This window comes from Nicotiana attenuata, chromosome 7 (genome assembly GCF_001879085.1).
Source record: "Nicotiana attenuata strain UT chromosome 7, NIATTr2, whole genome shotgun sequence".
Lineage (NCBI taxonomy): Eukaryota > Viridiplantae > Streptophyta > Magnoliopsida > Solanales > Solanaceae > Nicotiana > Nicotiana attenuata.
In genome coordinates, this window is record NC_031995.1 from 92,991,137 (window position 1) to 93,016,195 (window position 25,059).

Below are 25,059 nucleotides of genomic sequence, written 5' to 3' on the forward strand. Positions count from 1 at the left end.
TGCTCGTAACATAAAAACACTATCATAAACACCAAAACATCGAATTACCACGGATTTAAGCCTAAGTTAAACTAAAACTTCCGAAACTTGCATTTGATCTAAAACCCGACCTAAACACCGCCAAATGATCTGAAACTTTGCACGCATATCCAAAATCACCTAACAGAGCTACTGCAACTCTCGGAATTCCATTCCGACCCTCGGATCAAAATCTCACCTACCATCCGGAATTCGCCAAAATCCAACCTTAGCCAATTCAAGCCTAATTCTACACAGGACCTCCAAATTCAATTCCGATTGCGCTCCTAAGTCACAAATCATCCCCCGAAACTAGTCGAATCATCGAAAATCCATTCCGAGTCTTCTAACTCATAAGTCAACATTCGATTGACTTTTCCAAACTAACCTTCTCATAAAGAGACTTATTGTCTCATTTCTAACCGAACTCTATCCGAATTACTTCAAACTCGCCAAACACATATAATGAAACACATAGAAGCAAAACGGGGAAAACGGGGCGGTAACGACGGGTCGGGTCGTTATATTAAATTATTTAAAAAAATATAAAATGACAGGTCACTTGGCGGGCCAGTAAATTTTTGCGAAAAAAACGAGGGAAATGAATAACCGTTCCCATAGAAATTTTTTTGCTAAACCCGTTACAATATACATCTCTATTGGGATGGTTTACAAATCCGTTGCTAAACAAATCTCTATGGCAACAGTTTTGATACAATTGCAATGGTTTTATGTCTAAAGTATGCTATACCATCCAAAGTTCTATTGTAATGGTTGCAACCGTTACTATATCTACTCTATGGCAACGGTTTACAAACCGTTGCCAAAATAACTGTTCCCATAAGCCCATTTTCTGGTAGTGAGGTATTCCGTCTTCGTTCTGCTTAGCTTGAAACCCTTAGACTCAAGAGTCTGTCTCCAAACTTCCAATCTCTCGTTAACACTGGCTCGCGACTCATCAATCAAAACTATGTCATCGGCGAATACCATGCACCATGGCACCTCCCCTTGAATAAGGCTTGTTATCGCATCCATCACCAGGGCAAATAAGAACGGACTGAGCGCATAGCCTTGGTGTAACCCCATTTCAACTGGAAAATGCTCAGAGTCGCCTCCTACTATCCTAACCCGACTCTTAGCCCCATCATACATGTCCTTAATTGCCATAATACATGTCCTTAAAATAGCTCAAAGAGTAAACAAATAAAGAAAAGAACAAAAAGGGAAAAAATAAATAGAAGAAGAAAAAGAAATAGAAATAGAAAATTGGAACTTCGTAGAAATAGGTCAAAGAGGGTTAGACGAGAAAAGAACAAATGAGAAAATAAAGAAATAAAAAAGAAAGAAAGGAAACAGAAAGAAAAAAGATTTAAATTGAAAAAAGGGCATAGGTTTCGATCCTTAATCTAAGAGTCAAAGGTGCACACACTAGCCAGTGCACCAAAGTGCTATCTTGGGCATGGGGCACATATTCCAAACCATGGTTCTCAATCAAGCTAGAAAAAAATATAAGTATATTTATCGAAAAATAACTAATGATGCACATAGCCTAGGGAGAAGAGCATGAATTCACGTGACTCATACCCATACACATAGATCCGCCCCTATTGATAGTTGCTGGATTGCGGCCACCACTAGTCTCTAGTCAGCACAGGTACTAGGAAATTATAGAATTAACTTATATATACTGGCAATATAATATTATACGTGTTTTAACTTATCTAATGATTCACTAGATGTACTAAATGATACTCTATATTCCAATTTATAAAACATATGACTGGACACAGAATTTAAGAAATAAATGAAGAATTTCGAGTTATATGGTCTTAGATATGACACATCATTTGTGTGGCTGTAAGATTTTTGAAATTTGTGATCTTAAACCTGCTATAAAAGTTTTTCACTTGCGGCAAAACAAAAAGTTAAAGTTAAATTATTTTTAAATTTGGAAAATGGTCATTCTTTTTGGATCGGACTAAAAGAATTAGATTTACGTAAACTGGAACGGAGGGAGTACAAGTATATATAAGAATTTAAAGAGTTCACTTTAGAAAAGGTCAACACTTTTGATATATGCACCAATAAGTTCTTTGAAAATTTTGACGCAACCTTAAAATCTGACTCATATGTATATAGATATAGATTGCAGCTCTCTATCCATTTGCTTGAGAGTGATGACACATGTAATTACACTATTTAACCATTGCTCACCAAAATTTGATTTAATTTTACAACTAAACCTAGTAACTAAATACAAGAACTATATTTAGTCTTAATCATAAGAGTTATTTGACTAAATCATTCTTTATATCTCCTCAGACTTTTTAGATAATAATATATTCGAGTTATTTGGAGCAAATGTAGATTTACAAAGTAATGAATGAATTCTTGCTCTTCTAAACTAGTTATTTGGTTAAGACGATGTTTATTCTAGACTGTCATGGTCTGTTAGGTTCATTATTTCAATGTTGGACATAGTAAAATTATAGAAAGGCGAAAGGGTATCATTGCAAAACACGGAAAAATTTAATGGTTAAGATTAGAATAGTTGTTATAGGTCAACAACCCAGATCATCTCCATCAGTATCAAATAACGACTGAGAAAGAGAGAGAGAGAGAGAGAGAGAGAGAGAGAGAGAGAGAGAGAGAGAGAGAGAATCCAACGAACTTCTAGTATTAGATTTCTTCTCTCTCATCTGATTCTTCTCCCTTCAATCCAAATTTCTTCTCTCAACTAAATCTATTTCTTTTCCTTTGCATAATCGAGCTATCATCAATGGCATTTGTCATTTAATTGTTGTTGCTTATTTCCTTTTTTCATTTTAGTTTGTAATATTTTCGTTCAGTTAATAAATCAAAAATTGTCCCAAACATTACTTGTTGAATTTAGCTATAATTGTGGATTTGAGCTAGATTTGAGCTCAAATCTTGACAATTAGTATCAGAGCCTCGTCGATTTTATACCAAAGCAGAAGTATTGGTGGTTGAAGGAACACGTGTCACGCCCCGAACCTGGGCCTGAACGTAACACAACACTCAGTGCCTGACTACATGTGACCGAGCGAACCAACTGGCTGGCTGAATCAACATGTGGTATCATAACATACTGAATGCGGAAGATAAACTAACACGTGCTGATATACTGAAAGTCTGGATGTTATAAATCAAAGTGCGGAAATACTAATACAATTCTGAAACATCTTTGTAGCCAACATAGCTTAATATGAAAAGCCTGTGACTCTGTCTAACTATTACTCTAGTCTATGAAGCCTCTAATGAAGTACTGAAAATACTGACTATCTGAAAATACTGAAGACTATAGTAATGATAATGCCCCGAAAGAACTGGGGATCACCAAATAGTTGGTACGAGAATCCTAGCGCTCTGAATCATCAACCTGTAAATCATTACCTGCATCGTGAGATGCAGGCCCCGGGTAAAAGGGACGTCACTACATTTGAATTGCACTGGTATGTAAGGCAACTGAAAGAAAGAATTATAAATGCTGAAACTAAAGCTGAGCTGATAACTGAGAATTGATAATTGATAACTGAAATGATAACTATCGAAACTGAACTGAAATGATAACTGACAACTGATAACTGAAATGATAACTGATAACTGAAATGATATCTGAAATGATAACTGATAACTGAACTGAACAAAGGAAGTAAGGATATGAATACTCCCTCTTCTGAATGATGAACAACCTGTTTATCTGAATAAGCTACGGCCTCGGGCCCAATATAAATATGCACAAGCTACGGCCTCAGGCCTAAGTATACGTATACATAACTACAGCCTCAGGCCCAAAAATGCATAAAGCATAAACTACGGCCTCAGGCCCAAACATGCATAAAGCATAAACTACGGCCTTAGGCCCAAGTATGCATAAAGCATATAAACTACGGCCTCAGGCCCGAATACAGGTATTCAACATTCAGGAACTGAGAATCAGACTACAATACATGATAGTGAAATACTGAATAACACTGAGTTACATGATACTGGAATACTGGATCACACTGAGTTACATAATGCTGGAATACTGAATAGGACTAGACTGAGACATGTATTCTTGAACTGATTATGAACACTGAAACTTCAACTGTTTATGGCATACTAAGTAATCTCTACTAAGACTCGGGGGCATCAAACCCAAGTGTATATTGAATACGAACTGAGCTCACAACATTCAGAATGAAAGTCATGAATGAGTTATGAAGCTAAAGAATAGAAGTTTTGCAACTATTCAAGGAACTAGGCTTAACTATTTCTGAAGCAATTGGTAACGTCGTAAAAGAAACGTAGTGTAGGGAGAATCACTAAAATTCCCAAACATAGAGAGTTAGCCTCACATACCGTTACTTCCTGCTCTTTAGCATAATAGAACGTTTGTCAACCCTTTCAACTTTAATCTAAATCAATACAAGTCAAAGGGATTCCATATTAGCAGAAATTCTCATGTTTTAGTCACTTAAGCATCTTATCAAGTACTTGGTGAAAATAAAGCTTCATAATCCTTATTAATGATGTCTCTACACCCAATAACCCATTCTCTTGTTCCTAGATAAATTCTAAAATCTCAAATGGTTATAATCAACATTATTCTTTATCACCCATAAGGTAAACAACACCTTTAACCAATAATCAATAATCAACACCCCAAACCTATAATCGTTCATGCTTTTCTATCAAACCCATCAACTCATATCTCATGAACTAGGGTTTATAATCATTAAGCCAATGCTAGAATCAATTAGAGGGTGAAGACATTACCTCTTTGAAGTTCAATCCCCTTGAATTCGAGTTCTAGGGTTCCTTCTCTCAACAATGATGTCCCAATCGAATATCTAATGATATGGAGGGTTTACCCATGTTAATAAGATATTGGGAAATTAAAATTAACTATGAATCACCATTAGAACTTACCTTGGGTGGTGGAGGGACCCTTAAGGAGTTAGGTTTTTGAGAGCTTTCCTTTCTAGAGCAAGTTTTTATGTTTTGGGGCTGTGGGGGACGAAATAGGGCTAAAAAAATGACTTTCCAAGTCGGCCACCGCGTCCCAGTAGGCCTGACCACGGTAAATAGCTGGAGCACTACCTCACGATCGCGGTCGCGGTCAAACGTGGCAAAATGCGGTGATTACACACTATTCTGTAAAATGGACATAAGATTTAGCACAGAGCTCCGTTTGGGCTCCACAATGTATCGATGGAAAGCTATTTCAATGGCCTACAACTTTCATGCTTGGAGTTTTCCGAAATTCCTTATACTTTTTTACTAAACCCTGCTGGAAGACGGACCTTCTGCAAACTTAGTCGATTTTGTCGAATCTTATGCACCTCACTTTCCATCTTGATTTTGAAACAACTATTTTCACCCATAATCATCCCGCTAGGACTTCATATGTGTAAAATATAAGATTAATGCCCATTTAACATATCCACACCTAGTCCGAATGTACGGGGTGTTGCATTATCTCCCCCTTGGGATCATTCGTCCTCGAATGATTGTCCTGATTGTAACTTCTGCTAACTCCGGTCCTCAAACGGGTCTGGTGGAAACATGAACTTTAATTAACACTTGCATACTAAACTGAATGAATACATGATTACTGAACTGTTGAGATACTGAACTGAATGACTACTGCATTGACTAAATATTGGTCTGCCATGGATACGTGAATACTGAACTAACATAGGTATATGAATATTGAATTGGCACAAATATTTGAGTACTGATTTGAGATTAATATTTGAGTATTTGACATGAGTTGCTGAGTATTGAGTTGACATGAGTATCTGAGTACTGAACTGACATGAGTACCTGAGTACTGAACTGACATGAGTATCTGAGTACTGGAAACTTGAATGTTATAACATGACACGTGAAATACTGGCTGTACCACCACTAATTCGGGTGGAAACTCCAACTCATAAGCTAATTGACTGATCCTTCGCAAGATTCTATATGGCCCAAAATAGCAGGGACTGTGCTTCCCCTTCTTCCCAAATCTCATAACGCTTTTCATAAGCGAAACTTTCAGAAACACCCAATCATCAACTTGAAACTCTAGGTCTCTATGCCGCACGCTCGAATAGGACTTTTGGCGGCTCTGAGTTTTCTTCAAATACTCTTGAATCAACTTAACTTTCTCTATAGTCTGATATACCAAATCGGGTCCTAACAACTCCACTTCTCCAACTTCGAACCAACCAATTGGTGATCTACACTTCGCCTATACAGAGCTTCGTACGGTGACATCTTGGTACTAGAGTGGTAGGTTATTATTAGCAAGGTCAATGAGAGGTATGTGATCATCCCAATTACTTTTAACATCAAGGACATATCCTCAACTGTTTGAATAATGCGCTCTGCCTGGCCATCTTTCTGAGGATGAAAAACTTGTGCCTAATCCTTTATAAAGGATTTCTAAAGTTCATTGTAAACTGAGAACCATGACATACAATGATGGACAACGGGGTCCCAGGCACTCTGACGATTTCTTGGATATACAACTTGGCATAATCCTCTACTGAATCTGCAGTCTTTACTAGCAAGAAGTGTGCTGAATTGGTAAGTTAATTTACGATCATCCAATCAAATCATGCTTTAAAAATGAGTAAGATAATCCTGTTATAAATCCCATATTTACCATCTTCACTCAAAATATGTGTATTCTATGATAAAACACTAGGCTTTCTGCTGCCTGACTTTTACTTGCTGACAATTCGGACAATTTGGCCACAAAGTCCGTGACGTTCTTTTTCATGTTGGTCCACCAATAAACCTCCTTAAGACCATGATACATATTTGCGGTACCTGAGTAAATAGAATACCTGAAATTCTGGGCTTCTGGCATGATCTTCCCTCTTTAAGTCCATCTATGTCTGGAACACAAAATCTGTCGTGGTACCTCAAAGTACTATCATCTCCCCCTTATTCAAAAGCCATCGTTTTATACTTGTCAATCTCCTCTTTCAACTGCAACACGTAGGGATCATCAAATTGTTTTTCCATCTCTTCGGCTACTAATGGGGAACAAGTCCTGTTCCAGACAACAACTCCGTCATCTTCGAAGTCCGAAGCCGAACTACTATCTTTGCTAAGCGGTGAACTTCTTTCACCAGAGTTCTCTTATCTACCTCAATCATGAGTTATACTTCCCACACTTTATCTTCTTAAGCACTTCCTAAAAACACTTATAGAATTGTTGTGAGCTGAGTCTTTGGCATGTACTCTAAGCTTTAGAGTCCCGTGCAATGGCACTACCCTCATAACACATAAATAGGCATGATCTTACAGCTTTTCTGTGATCACTTTATCATCAATAATTAAGCTCGATAATCATTCTACTCACTTTGTGTTTCTTACACATGCTAGACATAATCCCAGTGGTAATTATGCAATTTTCCCTCATTACCGAACTGATTTTCTTTTTCATATCCCATGATAACTATTCGGGTTTCAAATCTCTAACTGGACTTACTAAAAATTTTCACATCACCCCTTAGACCAAAGGTCTTATACTTGTGGGTCCTTCTCTTTTTGTTGGGATCCAAATAACTTTCTTTATTTTCTGCAATTCTGTGCACTCTACGTCAATGACAACTCATCTTCCAACTTACTTCTGAGAAATCTTTCTTACTAGGGAAAACTAAATTATTCAGTTAACGGAAAGCTAATGTATTCACAACTATCATATACAATCTTAATAATTTAACTCTGCTCATACCGTCAATCCTGGAGAAACCACATTACGATAATTCCTAAAGGTTATTCTTCTATAGTTTGTGCTCTCACTGCTAGCTAATTTTTTTCCCACTGCCACTGTATTTCGAGTTTAACTTAAACTTTGGGTTCTAACACACGTTCGGTATTTCAAACTGTCATCCACTCACTAGAGTTAACCTGGCTAACTGAATCAAATTGTACCTCTACTAGTTCTGCTGAAAGTGCTAATTCACTGTATCAACTCAAAACTTACTAACTATTCTTTTACTAACCACCTGCTACCATCATGTTTTCTTGCTCTGCTTTGAATAACTAAAGTGAAGTATAAGGTTATTCTAACTTCCCTCACCATCCGGCCCTGTTCTACGGTCGCATACAATCCCCTTTTTTTTCTTCTTTCTAAACTATGTGCATGGAATGGATCACACTTAGGGAATTCATCTGTCTTAAACAAAATTAGAATATCTAACTCCAAACTTTCTATATAATACAAAATCATATCATACTATAAACATCTGCGGTAATCACTTAGTCACATAACCTAAGGGGGAACTGCCATATCTTTTATCTTACATCAATAGCTGCTTCTTATAGTAGCTTACTAACGTGGTACTTCTAGTTCTGATTTGAATAAATCTAAACAACTTAAAATCATTCCCTGAAATTCAATATTGGCTGCTTGGTTCTCATTGCATACATCATATCTTCTAGTCATTTGGATGAGTTGTACGAAATCACATCTTTGGTAATAACAAACGTTTCTGAATCCTAGGTATTTTACCCTTAGGCTCTTTTCTGTCCAAAACTATAGTGACCAATGTTAGGGTGTGACATCTGAACTATCATCATCCAACTTGTGCCTCCATTTCAAAGAATTAAATGAAGTTGTTTTAGGAGGTAAAACACATACGAATAAACTACCATGCACAAACTTATCCTTCAAAGTATACCATCATCTGATAAATCACTTCTTGCACCATCCGGTGAGTCTTGGTCTTAATCCAGACCTAAAATATGCAAAGGTTTCGCTATAATCACTATTGCTTACATTTTCTTTGAGAACCCATATGCATCACTGTACACTCACAAGTCACCAGAAATTTTGATACACTGAAAATTGGATATTTGGTAAACATATAACTGAATACTGAAGTACTGAATAACCACAAACTTGCTAACTGAAAGACTGTATAACTGGTAACTGAGGTAAACTGATAACCATAAGACATAATAATTGCTTTTGTACTTTCTGATAAGGTTATGCTTTAATCTGTACTACTATCCATTGCATCCCACTTTTAACGTCCTCTCAAGTCTCATATTTACCAATATGTACTCCATAATTATACCCCAATGGGCAATTATCCTCTCTAGGACCTTAGGTTACTCCTGCGCGTCGCTTGGGCATCCAATACATTTGTAATTCGATAGGAAGAGAAGGTTAACTATTGCTCTAAGATTCATGGCACGATCTAGAGTAGAAAGAAGTGAGACAATCATATATGTCTTGGTAGTTAACCGTTTATATGAGAGGCCGGCGAACACATATAAAGGAAACTCCACTGGACACGACTTTATAGACTCCCTAAGACTCTTGAACCTAGTGCTCTGATACCAAGCTTTGTCACGCCCCGAACCTGGGCCTGGACGTTACACGACACTCGGTTCCTGACTACATGTGACCGAGCGAACAAACTAACTGGCTGAATCAACATGTGCTATCATAACATACTGAATGCGGAAGATAAACTAACGCATGCTGATATACTGAAAGTCTGGATGTTATAAATAAAAGTGCGAAAATACTAATACAATTCTGAAACATCTTTGTAGCTAACATAGCTTAATATGAAAAGCCTGTGACTCTGTCTAACTGTTACTCTAGTCTATGAAGCCTCTAATGAAGTACTGAAAACACTGACTATCTGAAAATACTGAAGACTATAGTAATGATAATGCCCCAAAAGAACCGGGGATCACCAAATAGCTGGTACGAGAATCCTAGCGCTCTGAATCATCAACCTGTAAATCATTACCTGCATCGTGAGATGCAGGCCCCGGGCAAAAGGGACGTCATTACATTTGAATTGCACTGGCATGTAAGGCAACTGAAAGAAAGAGTTATAAATGCTGAAACTAAAACTTAGCTGACAACTGAGAATTGATAATTGATAACTGAAATGATAACTATCGAAACTGAACTGAAATGATAACTGACAACTGATAACTGAAATGATGACTGATAACTGATAACAGAAATGATAACTGATAACTGATAACTGATAACTGAAATGATATCTGAAATGATAACTGATAACTGAACTGAACAAAGGAAGTAAGGATATGAATAATCCCTCTTCTGAATAATGAACAACCTGTTTATCTGAATAAGCTACGGCCTCGGGCCCAATATAAATGTGCACAAGCTACGGCCTCAGGCCCAAGTATACGTATACATAACTACGGCCTCAGACCCAAAAATGCATAAAGCATAAACTAGGGCCTTAGGCCCAAACATGCATAAAGCATAAACTACGGCCTCAGGCCCAAACATGCATAAAACATAAACTACGGCCTCAGGCCCAAGTATGCATAAAGCATATAAACTACGGTCAGGCCCGAATACAGGTGTTCAACATTCAGGAACTGAGAATCAGGCTGCAATACATGATAGTGAAATACTGAATAACACTGAGTTACATGATACTGGAATACTGGATCACACTGAGTTACATAATACTGGAATACTGAATAGGACTAGACTGAGACATGTATTCTTGAACTGATTATGAACACTGAAACTTCAACTGTTTATGGCATACTGAGTAATATCTACTAAGACTCGGGGGCATCAAACCCTAGTCTATATTGAATACGCACTGAGCTCACAACGTTCAAAATAAAAGTCATAAACGAGTTATGAAGCTAAAGAATAGAAGTTCTGCTACTATTCAAGGAACTAGGCTTAACTATATTTCTGAAGCAATTGGTAACGTCGTAAAAAAAACGTAGTGTAGGGAGAATCATTAAAATTCCCAAACATAGAGAGTTAGCCTCACATACCGTAACTTCCTGCTCTTGAGCATAATACAACATTTGTCAAACCTTTCAACTTTAATCTAAATTAATACAAGTCAAAGGGATTCCATATTAGTAGAAATTCTCATGTTTTGGTCACTTAAGCATCTTATCAAACACTTGGTGAAAATAAAGCTTCATAGTCCTTATTAATAATGTCTCTACACCCAATAACCCATTCTCTTGTTCCTAGATAAATTCTAAAGTCTCAAATGGTTATAATCAACATTATTCTTGATCACCCATTAGGTAAACAACACCCTTAATCAATAATCAACAATCAACACCCCAAACCTATAATCGTTCATGCTTTTCTATCAAACCCATCAACTCATATCTCATGAACTAGGGTTTATAATCATTAAACCAATGCTAGAATCAATTAGAGGGTGAAGACATTACCTCTTTGAAGTTCAATCCCCTTGAATTCGAGTTGTAGGGTTCCTTCTCTCAACAATAATGTCCCAATCGAATATCTAATGATATGGAGGGTTTACCCATGTTAATAAGATGTTGGGAAATTAAAATTAACTTAGAATCACCATTAGAACTTACCTTGGGTGGTGGAGGGACCCTTAAGGAGTTAGGTTTTTGAGAGCTTTCCTTTCTAGAGCAAGTTTTTGTGTTTTGGGGCTGTGGGGGACGAAATAGGGCTAAAAAAATGACTTCCCAAGTCGGCCACCGCGTCCCAGTAGGCCTGACCGCGGTAAATAGCTGGAGCACTACCTCACGACCGCGGTCACGGTCAAACTCGGCCGAACGCGGTGATTACACACTGTTCTGTAAAACGGGCATAATGTTTTGCGCAGAGCTCCGTTTGGGATCCAAAATATATCGTTGGAAAGATATTTCAAAGGCCTACAACTTTCATGCTTGGTGTTTTCCCAAATTCCTTACAATGTTTTACTAAACCTTGTTGGAAGACGGACCTTCCTCAAACTTAGTCGATTTGGTCGAATCTTATGCACCTCACTTTTCATCTTGATTTTAAAAAGCTATTTTCACCATAATCATCCCGCTAGGTCTTCATATGTTTAAAATATCAGATTAATACCCATTTAACATATCCACACCTAGTCCGAATGTACGGGGAGTTAGAACACGTATGAAATTGATGGATGAGAAATTAACCTACCACGATGAGTTGTTGGCTGAGCTGAAGGGTGGACAACAAGCTTTGAAGGATACTCAGGCTGGTACTATGGGTACCTTGGAAAAAGTTGTTGGAGAGGTTGAATAACATGGATCGTAGGCCACTTAGACCACCTGAGCAAATTCCCGGAGTTGGAATTGGACTACTACCAGTACCTACTGAAAATAGAGTAGTTAGGCCACAACAAGAATAGGTTCCTAACCCCAAATGGGAACTGCGGGTTTTGATGGTACTAACCCGAAGGTTTGGATTCGAAAATGTGATAGATTCTTCAATTTATATAAGGTAGCTGAGGATCTAAATGTAGAGGGTGCTGCTTTATATATGAAATGTAATGCTGAATTATGGTACAATTCGCTAATATTAAGCAGATGAGTGGTTACTTGGAAAGAACTTAAGGATGAGGTATGTAATAGGTTTTGAGAAGTGTTAATGGAAGATATAGTAGAGGAATTTAACAGACTGCAGCAAATTAGTAGTGTCGAAGATTATCTGGTGAAGTTTGATGATCTAAAGGCTTAGATGATAGTGAGGAACCCCGCACTAAATGAGACACACTTCCGTTCTAGTTGTGTAGGGGGTTTGAAAGATGAAATCAAATATTCAGTGAAGTTGTGTACCGACCAGTCGTTTTGAGCATTTACACTTCGCTCGGTTGTTTGAGGATATGAGTAGCTCCGTATGAAGTATTATGACTTATGTAAATCGTCGGTTAGGATTTTTCAGGGTATTCAGAATTTATTTAGAAGAATGATTCCCAGCTAGAAGGTTTAAGTTGGAAAAGTTGACCGGATGTTGACTTATGTGTAAACGACCTCGGATTTGAATTTTTATGGTTTCGTTAGCTTCGTTTGGTGATTTTGGACTTAGGAATGCGTCCGGAATGTGATTTGGAGGCCCGTGGTAGAATTAGGCGTGAATTGGCGAAAGTTAGAATTTTGGCGATTTTGGTCGGCAGTGGAAATTTTGATATCAGGGTCGAAATGGAATTCCGGAAGTTGGAGTAGGTTCGTGGTGTCATTTTTTGATGTGTGTGCAAAATTTGAGGTCATTCGGACGTGGTTTGGTAGGTTTCAGCATCGTTTGCGGAATTTGAAAGTTCAGAAGTTCTTAGGCTTGAATCCGAGGGTAATTTGGTGTTTTGATGTTGTTTTGGGTTTTCTGAAGGTTCGACTAAGTTCGTATGTGGATATATGACTTGTTGGTATGATTGGTTGAGGTCCCTAAGGCCTCGGGATGATTTCGGATGGTTAACGGAGAGTTTGGAAATTTGAAAGAGTTGCTGAGGTTGGAACTCAGCTGTCATAACCGCACCTGCGGAGTGGGAGCCGCAGGTGCGAGCCCGCAGAATCGAAGAGGTAGCCGCAGGTGCGGACAGTATTGAGATAGGCTGGATCCGCAGGTGCGTAGGGCAGGTCGCATCTGCAAGACCGTAGATGCGGATAGGTGCCCGTAGAAGCGGAAGTGAGGAGGTCAGGCAGTAGCCGCAGGTGCGAGGTCTTTTTCGCACCTGTGTAGTCGCAGATGCGGATATGGAGCATAGGTGCGAATTTGGGGGATTTAATAATTTTCCGCAGGTGCGGAGGTTCTTGCATAGATGCGGCACCGCAGGTGCGGAAGACCCGGGCAGAAAGTATAAGTAGAACCCTTCGCGAATTTTGGTTCATTTCCACCATTTTCAAGTTGGTTTTTGGAGCTTTTGGAGTGATTTTGAAGGGAGATTCAAGGGTTTTCAGTGAGGTAAGTTGCTTGAGCTCTAGTACTCCTATCTATGGTGTTTTCTCGTTGTTTTATCAATTAATTAGTGGAAATTAGCGGTGAAAATGAGGAGTTAGGGCTTGGGATTTTTGAGAGTTTGATTTGAGGATCTGAGGGACCAAATGAGGTCGGATTTTGATGAAATTGGTGTGGGTAGACTCGTGAATGAATGAGCTTTCTAGTTTTGTGATTTTTGTTGGATTTCGAGACGTGGGCCCGAGGGCCGGGTTTTAGTGAATTTCGGGATTTGTGTCCAATTAAGTAGTTTTCCTTATGGATTTGTCTCCTTGCCTTATATTGATTGCATTGTATTGCTTTTGGCTAGATTCGGGACGTTTGGAGGCCGATTCGAGGGGCAAGAGCATCACGGAGTAGAGATTTGATCGTTTTGAGGTAAGTAACGATTGTAAATCTAGTCCTGAGGGTATGAAACCCTGGATTTTATGTCATGTGACTATTCTGAGGTGACGAGCGTATGAGCATGCACCGTTGGGGATTGTGACTCGGCCTGTCCCGTATCTACTGTAAAGTTGAATATTTTGTTGAAACTACATGCCTCTCACTTTTTTTAGAAAGAATTTTTGAAAAATCAGGCTGGATGCCGTGCTTATTTTGAAAAATCACTTATGCCGGTGTTGTTTGGACCTTAGAGGTCTTTTATTGCTATCCTCTCATTATTTTCTATTGGAAATCTATACTTAGTCATGTTATACTTATTGATTTCATAACTCAGTCATTATTACTCTGTTTTGATGCATATAAATGTTATTTTGGGATGAGTACCCTATTTTTACTGAAAGCCCGAGTGGCTTGAGAGGTTTATGACTGAGCGAGGCCGAGGGCCTTATTTGTGAGGATATTTATGGGATCGAGCTGCACGTCGCAGCATGTTTTACTGATTCATGACTGAGTGAGGCTGAGGGCCTGATTGATTTATGCCATGATTGACTTGTGATAGCGCTTGGGCCGAAGGAGTCCCTCCGGAGTCTGCACACCCCCAGTGAGCGCAGGTACCTACTAAGTGCGAGTGCCGAGTGCTGAGTGACTGGGAGGCATGAGTGATGGTGAGGTTTGCCCGAGGGGCTGTACATGAGTGATGGTGAGGTTGGCCCGAGGGGCTTTATTTGAGCGACAGTGAGGTTTGCCCGATGGGCTGTATATGAGTGATGCTTGCCCGAGGGGCTGTTTATGATTTCATCATTTTGCTCACTTTTGCATTGAACCTTTGTTCGAAAAACTGTTGGAACATTTTTTTAAATGATTTTACTGGAACTGGATTTAAAGAAGCTGATTTGATTCAAACTCTGGTTTTAAAAACATGTCGTATTTCACTGAGTTTTTTTGTGATATGAACTTTACTTGCATTATTGCTCATCACTACTTCTCAGTCTTTATTTACTGTTGTTCCTTACTGAGTTGGCGTACTCACGTTACTCCCTGCACTTTGTGTGCAGATCCAGGCATTTCTAGTCACTGTAGCATATGTTGATTATTCAGTCGCAGATCCATCGAAGTTAACAAGGTGGCTGCCTGGCGATCGCAGCCCTACTTTCCTCCCTCTTTATCTTCCCTTAGTTGTATTCAGTTATTTCCAGACTATGTTAGTCTTGATGTTGTCATACGGTTGTAGTAGATGCTCATGGCTAGTGACACCCCGATGTCGGGCTTTCTTTCCACACTTTGTTTTGATTTGACTCCTTTATGAAGGTTTTATATTAAATAGCGTTAGAATTATCTTTGAAATGAAGATATCATTTTGTTTTGGTAATGTGTCAGCTTGCCTAGTACCACGATAGGCGTCATCACAACAAGGTTAGTTTTTGGGTCGTGACAAGTTGTTTAAACCTAAGACCTTGAGTAGTGCCATTGAGTAAACTAGGATGCAGGAGAAGGAAATTGAAGTTGCCTTGAAGAAGAGTCAACCACTAGCAAGAGTGACCACTGCTGCTAAAACTTCAATTCCTACAGTAGTGCAAAGGCCAACTGTAGCTGCTTCATCCAAACATAGTCCTCTAAGACTGAATCCAGAGGTTGTATGAGTATAGAAAGGCCACTCAATTATGCTTCAGATGAGGAGAAAAATTTGGTCCTGGTCACAGGTGTCAACTCAAACAACTGCAATGTTTGACCGGAGAAGTAGAGGAAGTGACTACTATACAAGAAGAACCACCACCTGAGGTGGAGATTGGACTAGACCTAGGACCATATATACAAGAGACTGTTTACTTTAATGCCTTGTCTAATACTAATATGGGAGTCAGTGAGAGGAATATTTAGAAAGAAGGAGTTAACTATATTGGTGGACTCAGGAAGCACACATAGCTTCATTAATGAGATTACTATCAAAGAGACTGGTTATACACCAGTGTTTGCTAATACACTCAGAGTGACAATGGACGATGGAAATTATATGTATACCAACTCTGTTGTCCTAAGTTTAGCTGGAATATGGGTGGAAAAATGTTTGAAGAATATTTGAGGATCTTACAGTTAGGAGGTTGTGACATAGTCATTGGAAATGATTGGATGAAGAAGTTTAATCCAACTAAGTTTGATCATGAAAAAAATTGTATTACCATTGGGAAAAAGGGAAATAAGGTGGTGTTGCAGGGTATTAACCAGCAAGAACAGTTGGGGTTGACTAGTGGAAGAACTATGGTAAAATTGATACCGAAGGGGCAAACTCTTACGACACACTTGTTCTTGGTACAAGCAGTAAAAGAGGAAGAATCAACTGATCCCTCCATCCAGTTATTGTTGATCACTTATCAAGATGTGTTTGCTGGGCCTAAATCCCTACCACCTTCAAGGGCCCTAGATCATGGAATTCCACTCAAGCCAGGATATGCACATGTCAGCATGAGGCATTTTTTCCATAAGGAAGAGTTAGAAAAATAGGTGAGAGAAATGATGCTTAATGGGATCTTTAGAGATAGTGAGTCACCTTTTTCTTTACCAGCCTTGCTAGTTAAAAAGAAAGACGGGACTTGGAGATCTTGTGTGAATTACAGGGGGCTTAATGAGATAACCATCAAAGATAAGTATCCAATTCCCATGGTGGCTCACTTGCTAGATGAGTTGATGGTAGGCTATAATCACGTATTTTAGTCGCTTATTACACTCCAATTTACTGTACTTTAATTGAGTTTGAGCTTTAATTGCTAATATTTTGCACTAATTGTGTGTTTTATGCCTTGTAGAAGTGATTCCGAGCTATGTAGATGTTATGGAATAAATTTGAGCTATTTGGAGCTTTGAAATCTGAGTAAAAGCCCAAGGGATTAAATCGGGATCTCGTTCGGGGGTCAAGAACCACGTCTGGATAGCAAAAAGTCAAGAAAAAGCCAAGCTCTAAGAAATCACCACAGTCGTAGCGTGCGGGGCGGCGCGAGGGCGGCGCATGGCGCGCCGCGGCTGCCCATTTTGTTGCTGCCTCGAAATTGCAAGGTCCCTGATAAAATCCACTACCATCCCGCGTGGTGCGGCGCCCCATGCGGCGCGCTTGTGTATTTTTTACAGAGTAACAATCCAATTTCGGCTAGGAGAAGGTGATTTCGTTTGGGCCTGATCCTACTTAGTATAAATACACGTAAAATGTTATTTTGAGGACTTTTGACACATCTTAGACCTAAGGAAGCTAAGGAGGAGGTGGAGAAGCAAAAGCGCAAGGATTTCATCATTCAGTCCTCACTCAAGACAAGAGTTTGGATCGTTTTATGTTTTTTTTTATTTAAACATATTTGTGATGAATTACACCATATCCATGGAGTAGTTCTCTTTAGGGTTTGATGGATTTGGTGTATTGATACTTGTTTGTGGATATTAACTCTAGTTTTTATGTATTGAATCGTTTTGGATGTTTTAATAGTTGCATCTATATTCACTAGTTCATGTAATCGAGAGAGGCATAACTTGTGATATCCTTGCATTATATTTTGTTGGTTGAAGTCATTAATTCTTCTTTGTAATCGAAAGAGGCTAATTGAATTGTTGATTAATCCTAGTTAGGAGGATAATCGAGAGAGTTTCTCCTAAAGACCAATCCACTATGAATTTTTACATATCTTCACGAGCTTAAATTGATTCATCTTGTGAGGTTGACACTTAATCGAGAGAGGAGTTTCTACTAAACAATTGAATTAATAACCAAGTGAATTCCAGAGACTCACTTGAACATTAGAAGTGAATTATCTAGAGTTAGATCCCAAACATTTGTCTTGCACCTATCCTATCAATCCTATTTTCTCCCCATTGATATCTTCCTTTGCCTATTACTTTCATTGTTCGTCACTAGTCAATAGTTTAGACTCTTAGATAATTTTAGTTTAAATCACATAAATCTCCATTATTGATCATCTTGGATAGCAATTGAGCTATAAACTACAAAAATATTATTTAACTCCAATCCCTGTGGATACGATATTATAATTTACTATATTAGACTGGCGAGCATATTTTAGTGTGTGCTTTACGTTCGTTAGTTGTATGGTCAGTAATCTTTTCTAAAATTGGCCTAAGAGCTGGTTACCACCAAATTAGGATGAGGAGTGAAGACATCTATAAAACTGCTTTTAGAACTCACTTAGGACATTATGAGTTCAAGGTTATGCTATTTGGGCTAACTAATGCTCCAGCCATATTTCAAGCACTGATGAACCAAGTTTTTCAACCTATACTCAGAAAATTTGTGTTGGTATTCTTTGATGACGTCCTCATATATAGTAAATCCCTACATGAACACCTATCACATTTAGAAACAATGTTCCAAATTCTGAGAGCACAGACCTTGTATGCAAAATAGTCTAAGTGTTCCTTTGGGCAATCGAAAGTGGAATACTTGGGATATGTTATTTCAAGGGAGGGAGTTTCTACTGATCATGAGAAAGTCAAAGCTATGGTGGATTGGCCTACTCCTACTACCTTGAGAGGATTGATAGGATTCTTGGGGTTAACTGGCTATTACAGGAAATATGTGCTCAACTATGGAGTCATTGCTAAACCATTGACTGATTTACATAAGAAAAAACTTTCTAATGGAATGAGGAAGCTGCAATTGCCTTTGAAGCTCTGAAGCAAGCTATAGTTAACACACGGGTCTTGGCCTTACCCGATTACACTCAAGATATTGTAGTTGAGACTGATGCTAGCCAGAATGGTGTAGGTGTTGTGTTGTTACAGAAGGGGAAACCCATTACATACTTGAGCAAGATGCATGCTCCTAGACACAGAGGAAGATTTGTTTATGAAAAAGACTACATGGCTCTTTTGAATGCAGTGAAAAGGTGGAGGCACTACTTGTAGTATAAATATTTTATAGTAAGAACTGATCATCATAGCCTCAAATTTCTTTTAGAACAAAGAGTAACCACTGCCATTCAACAGAAAGGGTTAACTAAGCTACTTGAACTTGATTATGAAGTTCATTATAAAAAGGGGCAGAGAACAGAGTTATTGATGCACTTTCAAGGTAGTTTGAAGGTCAAGAAGGTGAAACCTTGTGTGATGCAGCTGAGTTTATGGCCATTAGCGTAACTATTCCTACTTGGATGCAAGAAGTCAGTAATAGTTATAAAGGGGATGCATATGCAACTGCCTTGATCTTTGAGGTAACAGTGAATACTCAAGGGCCTCACATCTATCATTACACAGCTAGAATTTTGAGAAAGAAAGGCAAAATTTATATAGGGAATTTTGGTTCACTCAGGCAATAACTATTGGCAACCTTTCATGACTCACCAGTTAGAGGGCATTCAGGCCAACTTGGCACCATCAAAAGACTCTCACTATTATTGTACTGGCCTGGTATAAAACAGATGGTTGTAGACCATGTATCTGTTTGTGATGTTTTCCAAAGAAACAAAGGAGAAAATGTTCCTTACCCGGGTCTATTGCAACCTCTACCCATTCAAATCAGGTTTGGAAACATATCACCATGGATTTCATTGAAGGACTACCAAAATCTAAGGGCAAGGAAGTGATATTTGTGGTAGTTGATGGAAGATCAAAGTTTGCTCATTTTATGACATTTACTCATCCTTACACTACAGTGAATGTGGCTAACAAGTTCTTCAAGCAGGCTCATACTCAACATGGGTTACTTGACTCTATAGTTTCTGATAGAGACAGAGTGTTCTTAAGCAACTTCTGGCAGGCACTATTCAGACTACTGAGCACTCAACTTCATTTCACGACTGCTTATCACCCTCAAAGTGATGCCCAAAGTGAGAGGGTGAATAAATGTATTGAAAACTATCTCAGGAGCATGACTTCTCATAGACCAATACAATGGAAGCAATAGTTACCCCAAGTTGAGTGGCGGTACAATACCAATACACCAGTTTAGGTTGCACTCCTTTTGAAACTTTGTATGGTTTTGCTCCGCCATAGTTATCAGTTGGGCCATTGTTAGATACTAATGTCCAGGATGATGGTGGTGCTGTAATGAACAGACAACAAGTTCAATAATTCTTGCAGGATGACTTGGTTAAAGCTCAAGAGATGATGAAGTTATATGCAGATCAAAGAAGAATTGAAAGGGAATTTCAGGTGGGTGACATGGTGTTTCTCAAGCTCCGGCCTTATAGGCAAACATGCTTAGCTCTCAGAAGAAACCTCAAACTCAGTTCTAAATTCTATGGCCATACAAAGTCATTGCCAAGGTTGGACAAGTTGCTAACAAATTGTAATTGCCTCCCACTTCCAAGGTATACCCCTCACACTAACCCGTCAATTTGGGATCCAAATTCGAGATTTTCCTTGGGAGGTATCGGGAATATATTTCATGTTTCTCTATTGAAGAAGAAGGTGAGGTCCAAGATCATTGCTCAGACTGCCCCCCCCCCCCCAGACTGGGGATGACAGACAGTTTCTGGTTGCACCAGTTGCCATCTTACAAAGGCAAATGGTTAAGAAGGGAAATCCTGTCGCCGTTAAGGTCATAGTGCAATTAATGGTCGAATCTAGCTTCTGAGGATGCCACTTGGGAAGATTATGCAAATTTGAAATCCAAATTTCCTCATTTTGATCCTTGAGGACGACAAGGATAAATTTAAGGGGAAGGGTATGTCATGGTCTGTTAGGTTCGTTATTTCAAAGTTGGGCATAGTTAAATTATAGAAGGGTAAGAGGGCCTCATTGCAAAACAGAAAAATTTAATGGTTGAGATTAGAATGGCCGGTATAGATCAACAGCCTAGATCATCTCCATCAGTATCAAATAGAGAGGGGGGGGGGGGGGGGAGAATCCATCGAACTTCTGGTATTAGATTTCTCCTCACTCATCTGATTCTTCTCCCTTCAATCCAAATTTCTTCTCTCATCTTAATCTATTTCTTTTCCTTTTGCAGAATCGAGTTGTCATCAATGGTGTTTATCATTTAATTGTTGTTGCTTATTTTGTTTTCTCATTTTATTTCGTAATATATCCATTCAGTTAATAAATCGAAAATTATCCCAAAAATTACTTCTTGTTGAATTTAGCTATAATTGTGGATTTCAGCCAGATTTGAGCTCAGATTTTGACATAGACGCGGGGAATAATGAAAAATCCTTCTGTATTTCGGGATAGTCTGAACCAAAAAGGTACACATGCACCACAATGTTGAAACTAGGAAATGTGATTAAAGCTTTAAGGGGAAACAAGCGATGTAAGAACCAACATGTTGAAAGAAAATTAATTTAATACTTCCAATGATGGCAATAACAAATACTCAAGAATTGCAAGATTTCATCACCCCCTCGTGAATCAAATAAACAATCCTCTACCCATTAAACCAAATGTTCCTTTTCAAGGAGACAACAACAATGGTAATAAAAATTTCACAACATTTGAAAAAAATGATTGAAATCAGTCAATTAATGAACTAAGTGCCCACATAAGCATGAGAAAATCAAAGGACTTCCATGACCATTTTCATCTAGCTCAAATAACTCTTTTCTTGACTCATCAGGAGGAGCAATTTGGCCATCAATGAACAATGAATTATTCATATTTGAATCTGATAATAGATTGAAATCATCAAGTCCATAAGCATTATTGGAAGCAGAAGCTCTTCTTTCTGCTTCAAGAAAATGGCCTAAAGATGGAGAAGAATTGTTATTTATGTTTACTGCATCAGTACTTAGCTTTGAGCATAGAGAGAATAACCAAGTTCTTGATTTGTTGTTATTCCTCTTCTTCTTGTCCCTTAATATAGGTTCAACTACTACTGTTCTTCTTCTTGTTGATCTTCCTGAAAGCTCTAAAATGCTGGTAATTCCTATGAGACTTCCTAGAGTTATGCTCTTGTCATGGAAGAAAGAAGCAGTAGACTGCAACAACCAAAAAAAAAGTAAGTTTTGTTCAACAACAATAACATTGTAATCCCACAAGTGGTGTCTGAGAAGGGTAGAGAGTGCATAGCCTTACCCCGCAGGAGTGGATTTGGGGGTAGAAGGGGTTCACTCGAACCTCCTTCGGCGGGAAATTACATTGTACATACAAGGCAAAATCCGCTTTGTGCCTCTACATATTATATTTGAATCCCCTTGATATAATCTAAAAGCATAGCTCAGTGATCAACGGAGTTCAAAACCTTTGTGAAGTAGCTAATTCAATTCTCGTTGGTCGCAGTCTCTTTTAATTTTCTAACTTTTTCTTTTTTAAACCCCTTAAAGAAAATCTTGTCTCCTCCACTGCTTACTCTTATCTTGTACAAGTAGAAAGTCGGTTTCCGATAGAACATCGGTTCAAAGAAACAGACTCAAAGCAATCATGCCAAGTTTTATTCAATTATAGAATATTGACTTTATGGTTAGTCCATTACTTGATTATAAAATTCATCTATATATATTAAAGAAAAGAAAGAGATATTTTTTTGTTTAAATTATTAGGAATATAATTTTTTTCTCTGAACCTGAGTCAGACTGGGAAACATAATAATTGAAAGGCCATGTGTAAAGAGTAAAGTGCTTCCCCCTCCCACTTTTGATAAGACATTGACCCCATAGTGATATACTAAGAAAAAGACATTATAGCAATCTATAGTATAACATGAAGATGCTGCATGCATAAAAGAAAAATGAACACACCAAAAGTGCAATGAATGAATGAGATCTTTCTTTTAAAAAAAAGAAAGAAAACAGCTAGGTAAATAAAGTATCTCACATTCATGTAGGATCGGGGAAGAGTCATATCCCAAAAGAAATAATATAGACAATTATATCTTAATGCAAGCATTAGTAGCTGCTTCCACAGTTCGAATGAGATCTTTCTATCCTTAATTAAAAAGTTTAAGTTTGAGCCGCAGAAATAGATAAATATTTAATAGCAAATGCTTTTTTCTTTTATGTTTTAATGGTCCTATTCGACGAGAATATAATCCAGATTAATTAGATTAGTATAATCATGATATTTGGATGATTAAATAAAAGAAAAGAAAAATACGCAATGGAATATTAACATATCTTCCTCTTTGGCTCTTTGCTCCATTATTTATGTATTTTGGGGCGGAGCAAGGGCAGAGGCGGAGTCAGGATTTGAAGCTTGTGGGTTGGGGATTCTAGTTCATTTATGTTACTGGGTTCTAAATTAACAATTTATACATATTCAATGAATTTTTAAGACAAATACAGGTTTTGGACCAAAGTTACTGGGTTCGACCGAACCCGTAAGTCCTATGCTAGCTCCGCCCCTGAGCAAGGGAGCACAAGGGAAATCATCAGTACGTTCTTTGTCGGAAAATTATACTATGTATACAAATCTAAATTTATATTTTCATATATATGTAATAGATGCATATTGAATCCCCTTGTAGGCCCTTAGTAAATATCCTAGCTCCGCGACTGACTGTATCCTCAACCAACCAATCTCTTCAACACCAATATTTGCATACTATTTTCTAATTTTCGGATGTAGAGAATATTCTTTATTAAAAAAAGAGCTAAATTTATATGAAAAAATACAGACCTCAGTATCAAGATCAGAAGAAGAATCAGTGGAAGAGGAAGGAGAACCAGTGATCAAAGTATTGAAGGAAAGTGATCCATTAAATCCACGGTTTCTGACTTGCCCACCTCTTACATTCAATGGTTGCAGCCCAAGTGGCCACCCTTCTTCCTGCATAATCAAAATTTAACTTCCAAAATAAAAAGGTAATAGCAAAAAGTACAAGAATCAAATCCACAAGATAATACCATAATCAATAAATAAACCAGATGAGCTCAAACATAAAGCAGAAAAATGTTAAGGAATCTCATTTTGATGCTAATGAGGGAGACTTAGGATAGGGAGACCACTACAGAGTTACAGTCTAGCAGTACTGGTGAGAGTCATCTGTATAATAGGTGTCAGTTCGATTCTCACGGTCTCCCTTTCCTAATGTAATAGGAAAAAAATGAAGGACAAAAGTGTACCTGTTGAGCCATAGATTAACTTGACTACTAGTTGGAAGAGACTGATGGCTTTAAGGACTAAAATTGGTGAGAAGGGGACAGTGAGAGAGAGGTCATCTGAGGGAAAACTAAACTGTCATCTCCACTGGTTTACATCCTCTCTTTCTCTGAACAAGAAAAGAAAAGTAAAAGGACAAGAATTATAAGAATATGCTGGAACTGGAACTAATGGTAGTACAGTATATATCTTCGAAAAAAAAGCACCTTGGTCTTCAACCTTTACACCATGTCTTATGGGGTCTGAGGGCCACGCACTACAAAAAAAAAAAAAAAAAAAAAAAAAAAGAATCAGCTGAACTTCGTCGTTGATTTGTTGTTAAATAACTAACGGAATTTTTTGATAATCTATTGCTTTAGTGACGGATTTCTCTTTAGTTACAAAATTTGTCGGTCGCTAATTTCTGTTTCTAATGGTGATGGTTAGTGCAATATAGTTTTCAACCACTCGGTATCTAAAAACACGCTGACCCGACTAAGAGCCCGTTTGGACATAAGAAAATTTTTCTTTTTTTTCAAATTTTTTTTTTTAAAAAATAATGTTTGGTTATCAAAATCATACAATTTTTCCAATCTCACTTGAAAATGCTTTTTCAATTGAAAATGGGTAGCGGTTGCTAGTGTTTAGTTGCAAAATATGTTGAAAAAAAAGACATCCAACTATGTTGCAAAAATTATAACCAAACACAATTTCATCTTCAATTCAAATTTTAGTGAAATTCCAAATTTAAAAAAAAAAAAAAATTGGTATTCATGTCCAAACGCCTACTAAGTTTAATTGGCATAGCATAAGACTTATTATAGGGGAAACTCTCTACCAAAAGTTTCTTCACTTCTAGGGCATAGGAATGAGAGCTTTAATTTATCCATCCTATCACACTGTTT

The 25,059-nt window shown here is 38.0% G+C and overlaps 1 protein-coding gene across 1 annotated transcript; it reads right to left on the minus strand.

Moving 5' to 3' along the window:
- LOC109229492 (uncharacterized protein At3g17950) lies at positions 21,406-24,369 on the minus strand. The gene is made up of 3 exons (XM_019394951.1): positions 24,139-24,369; positions 23,693-23,842; positions 21,406-22,056 (listed from the first exon to the last, which is right to left on the minus strand). Exons 1-3 carry the CDS (start codon positions 24,148-24,150, stop codon positions 21,601-21,603), a joined length of 618 nt encoding a protein of 205 aa, XP_019250496.1. The 5' UTR covers positions 24,151-24,369; the 3' UTR covers positions 21,406-21,600.

Coding starts and splice junctions, on each gene's coding strand:
- LOC109229492 (XM_019394951.1), bottom strand. Junction 22,057..23,692: donor CTTCTGATCTTGATACTGAG/GTCTGTATTTTT, acceptor TGGTTGTTGCAG/TCTACTGCTTCTTTCTTCCA.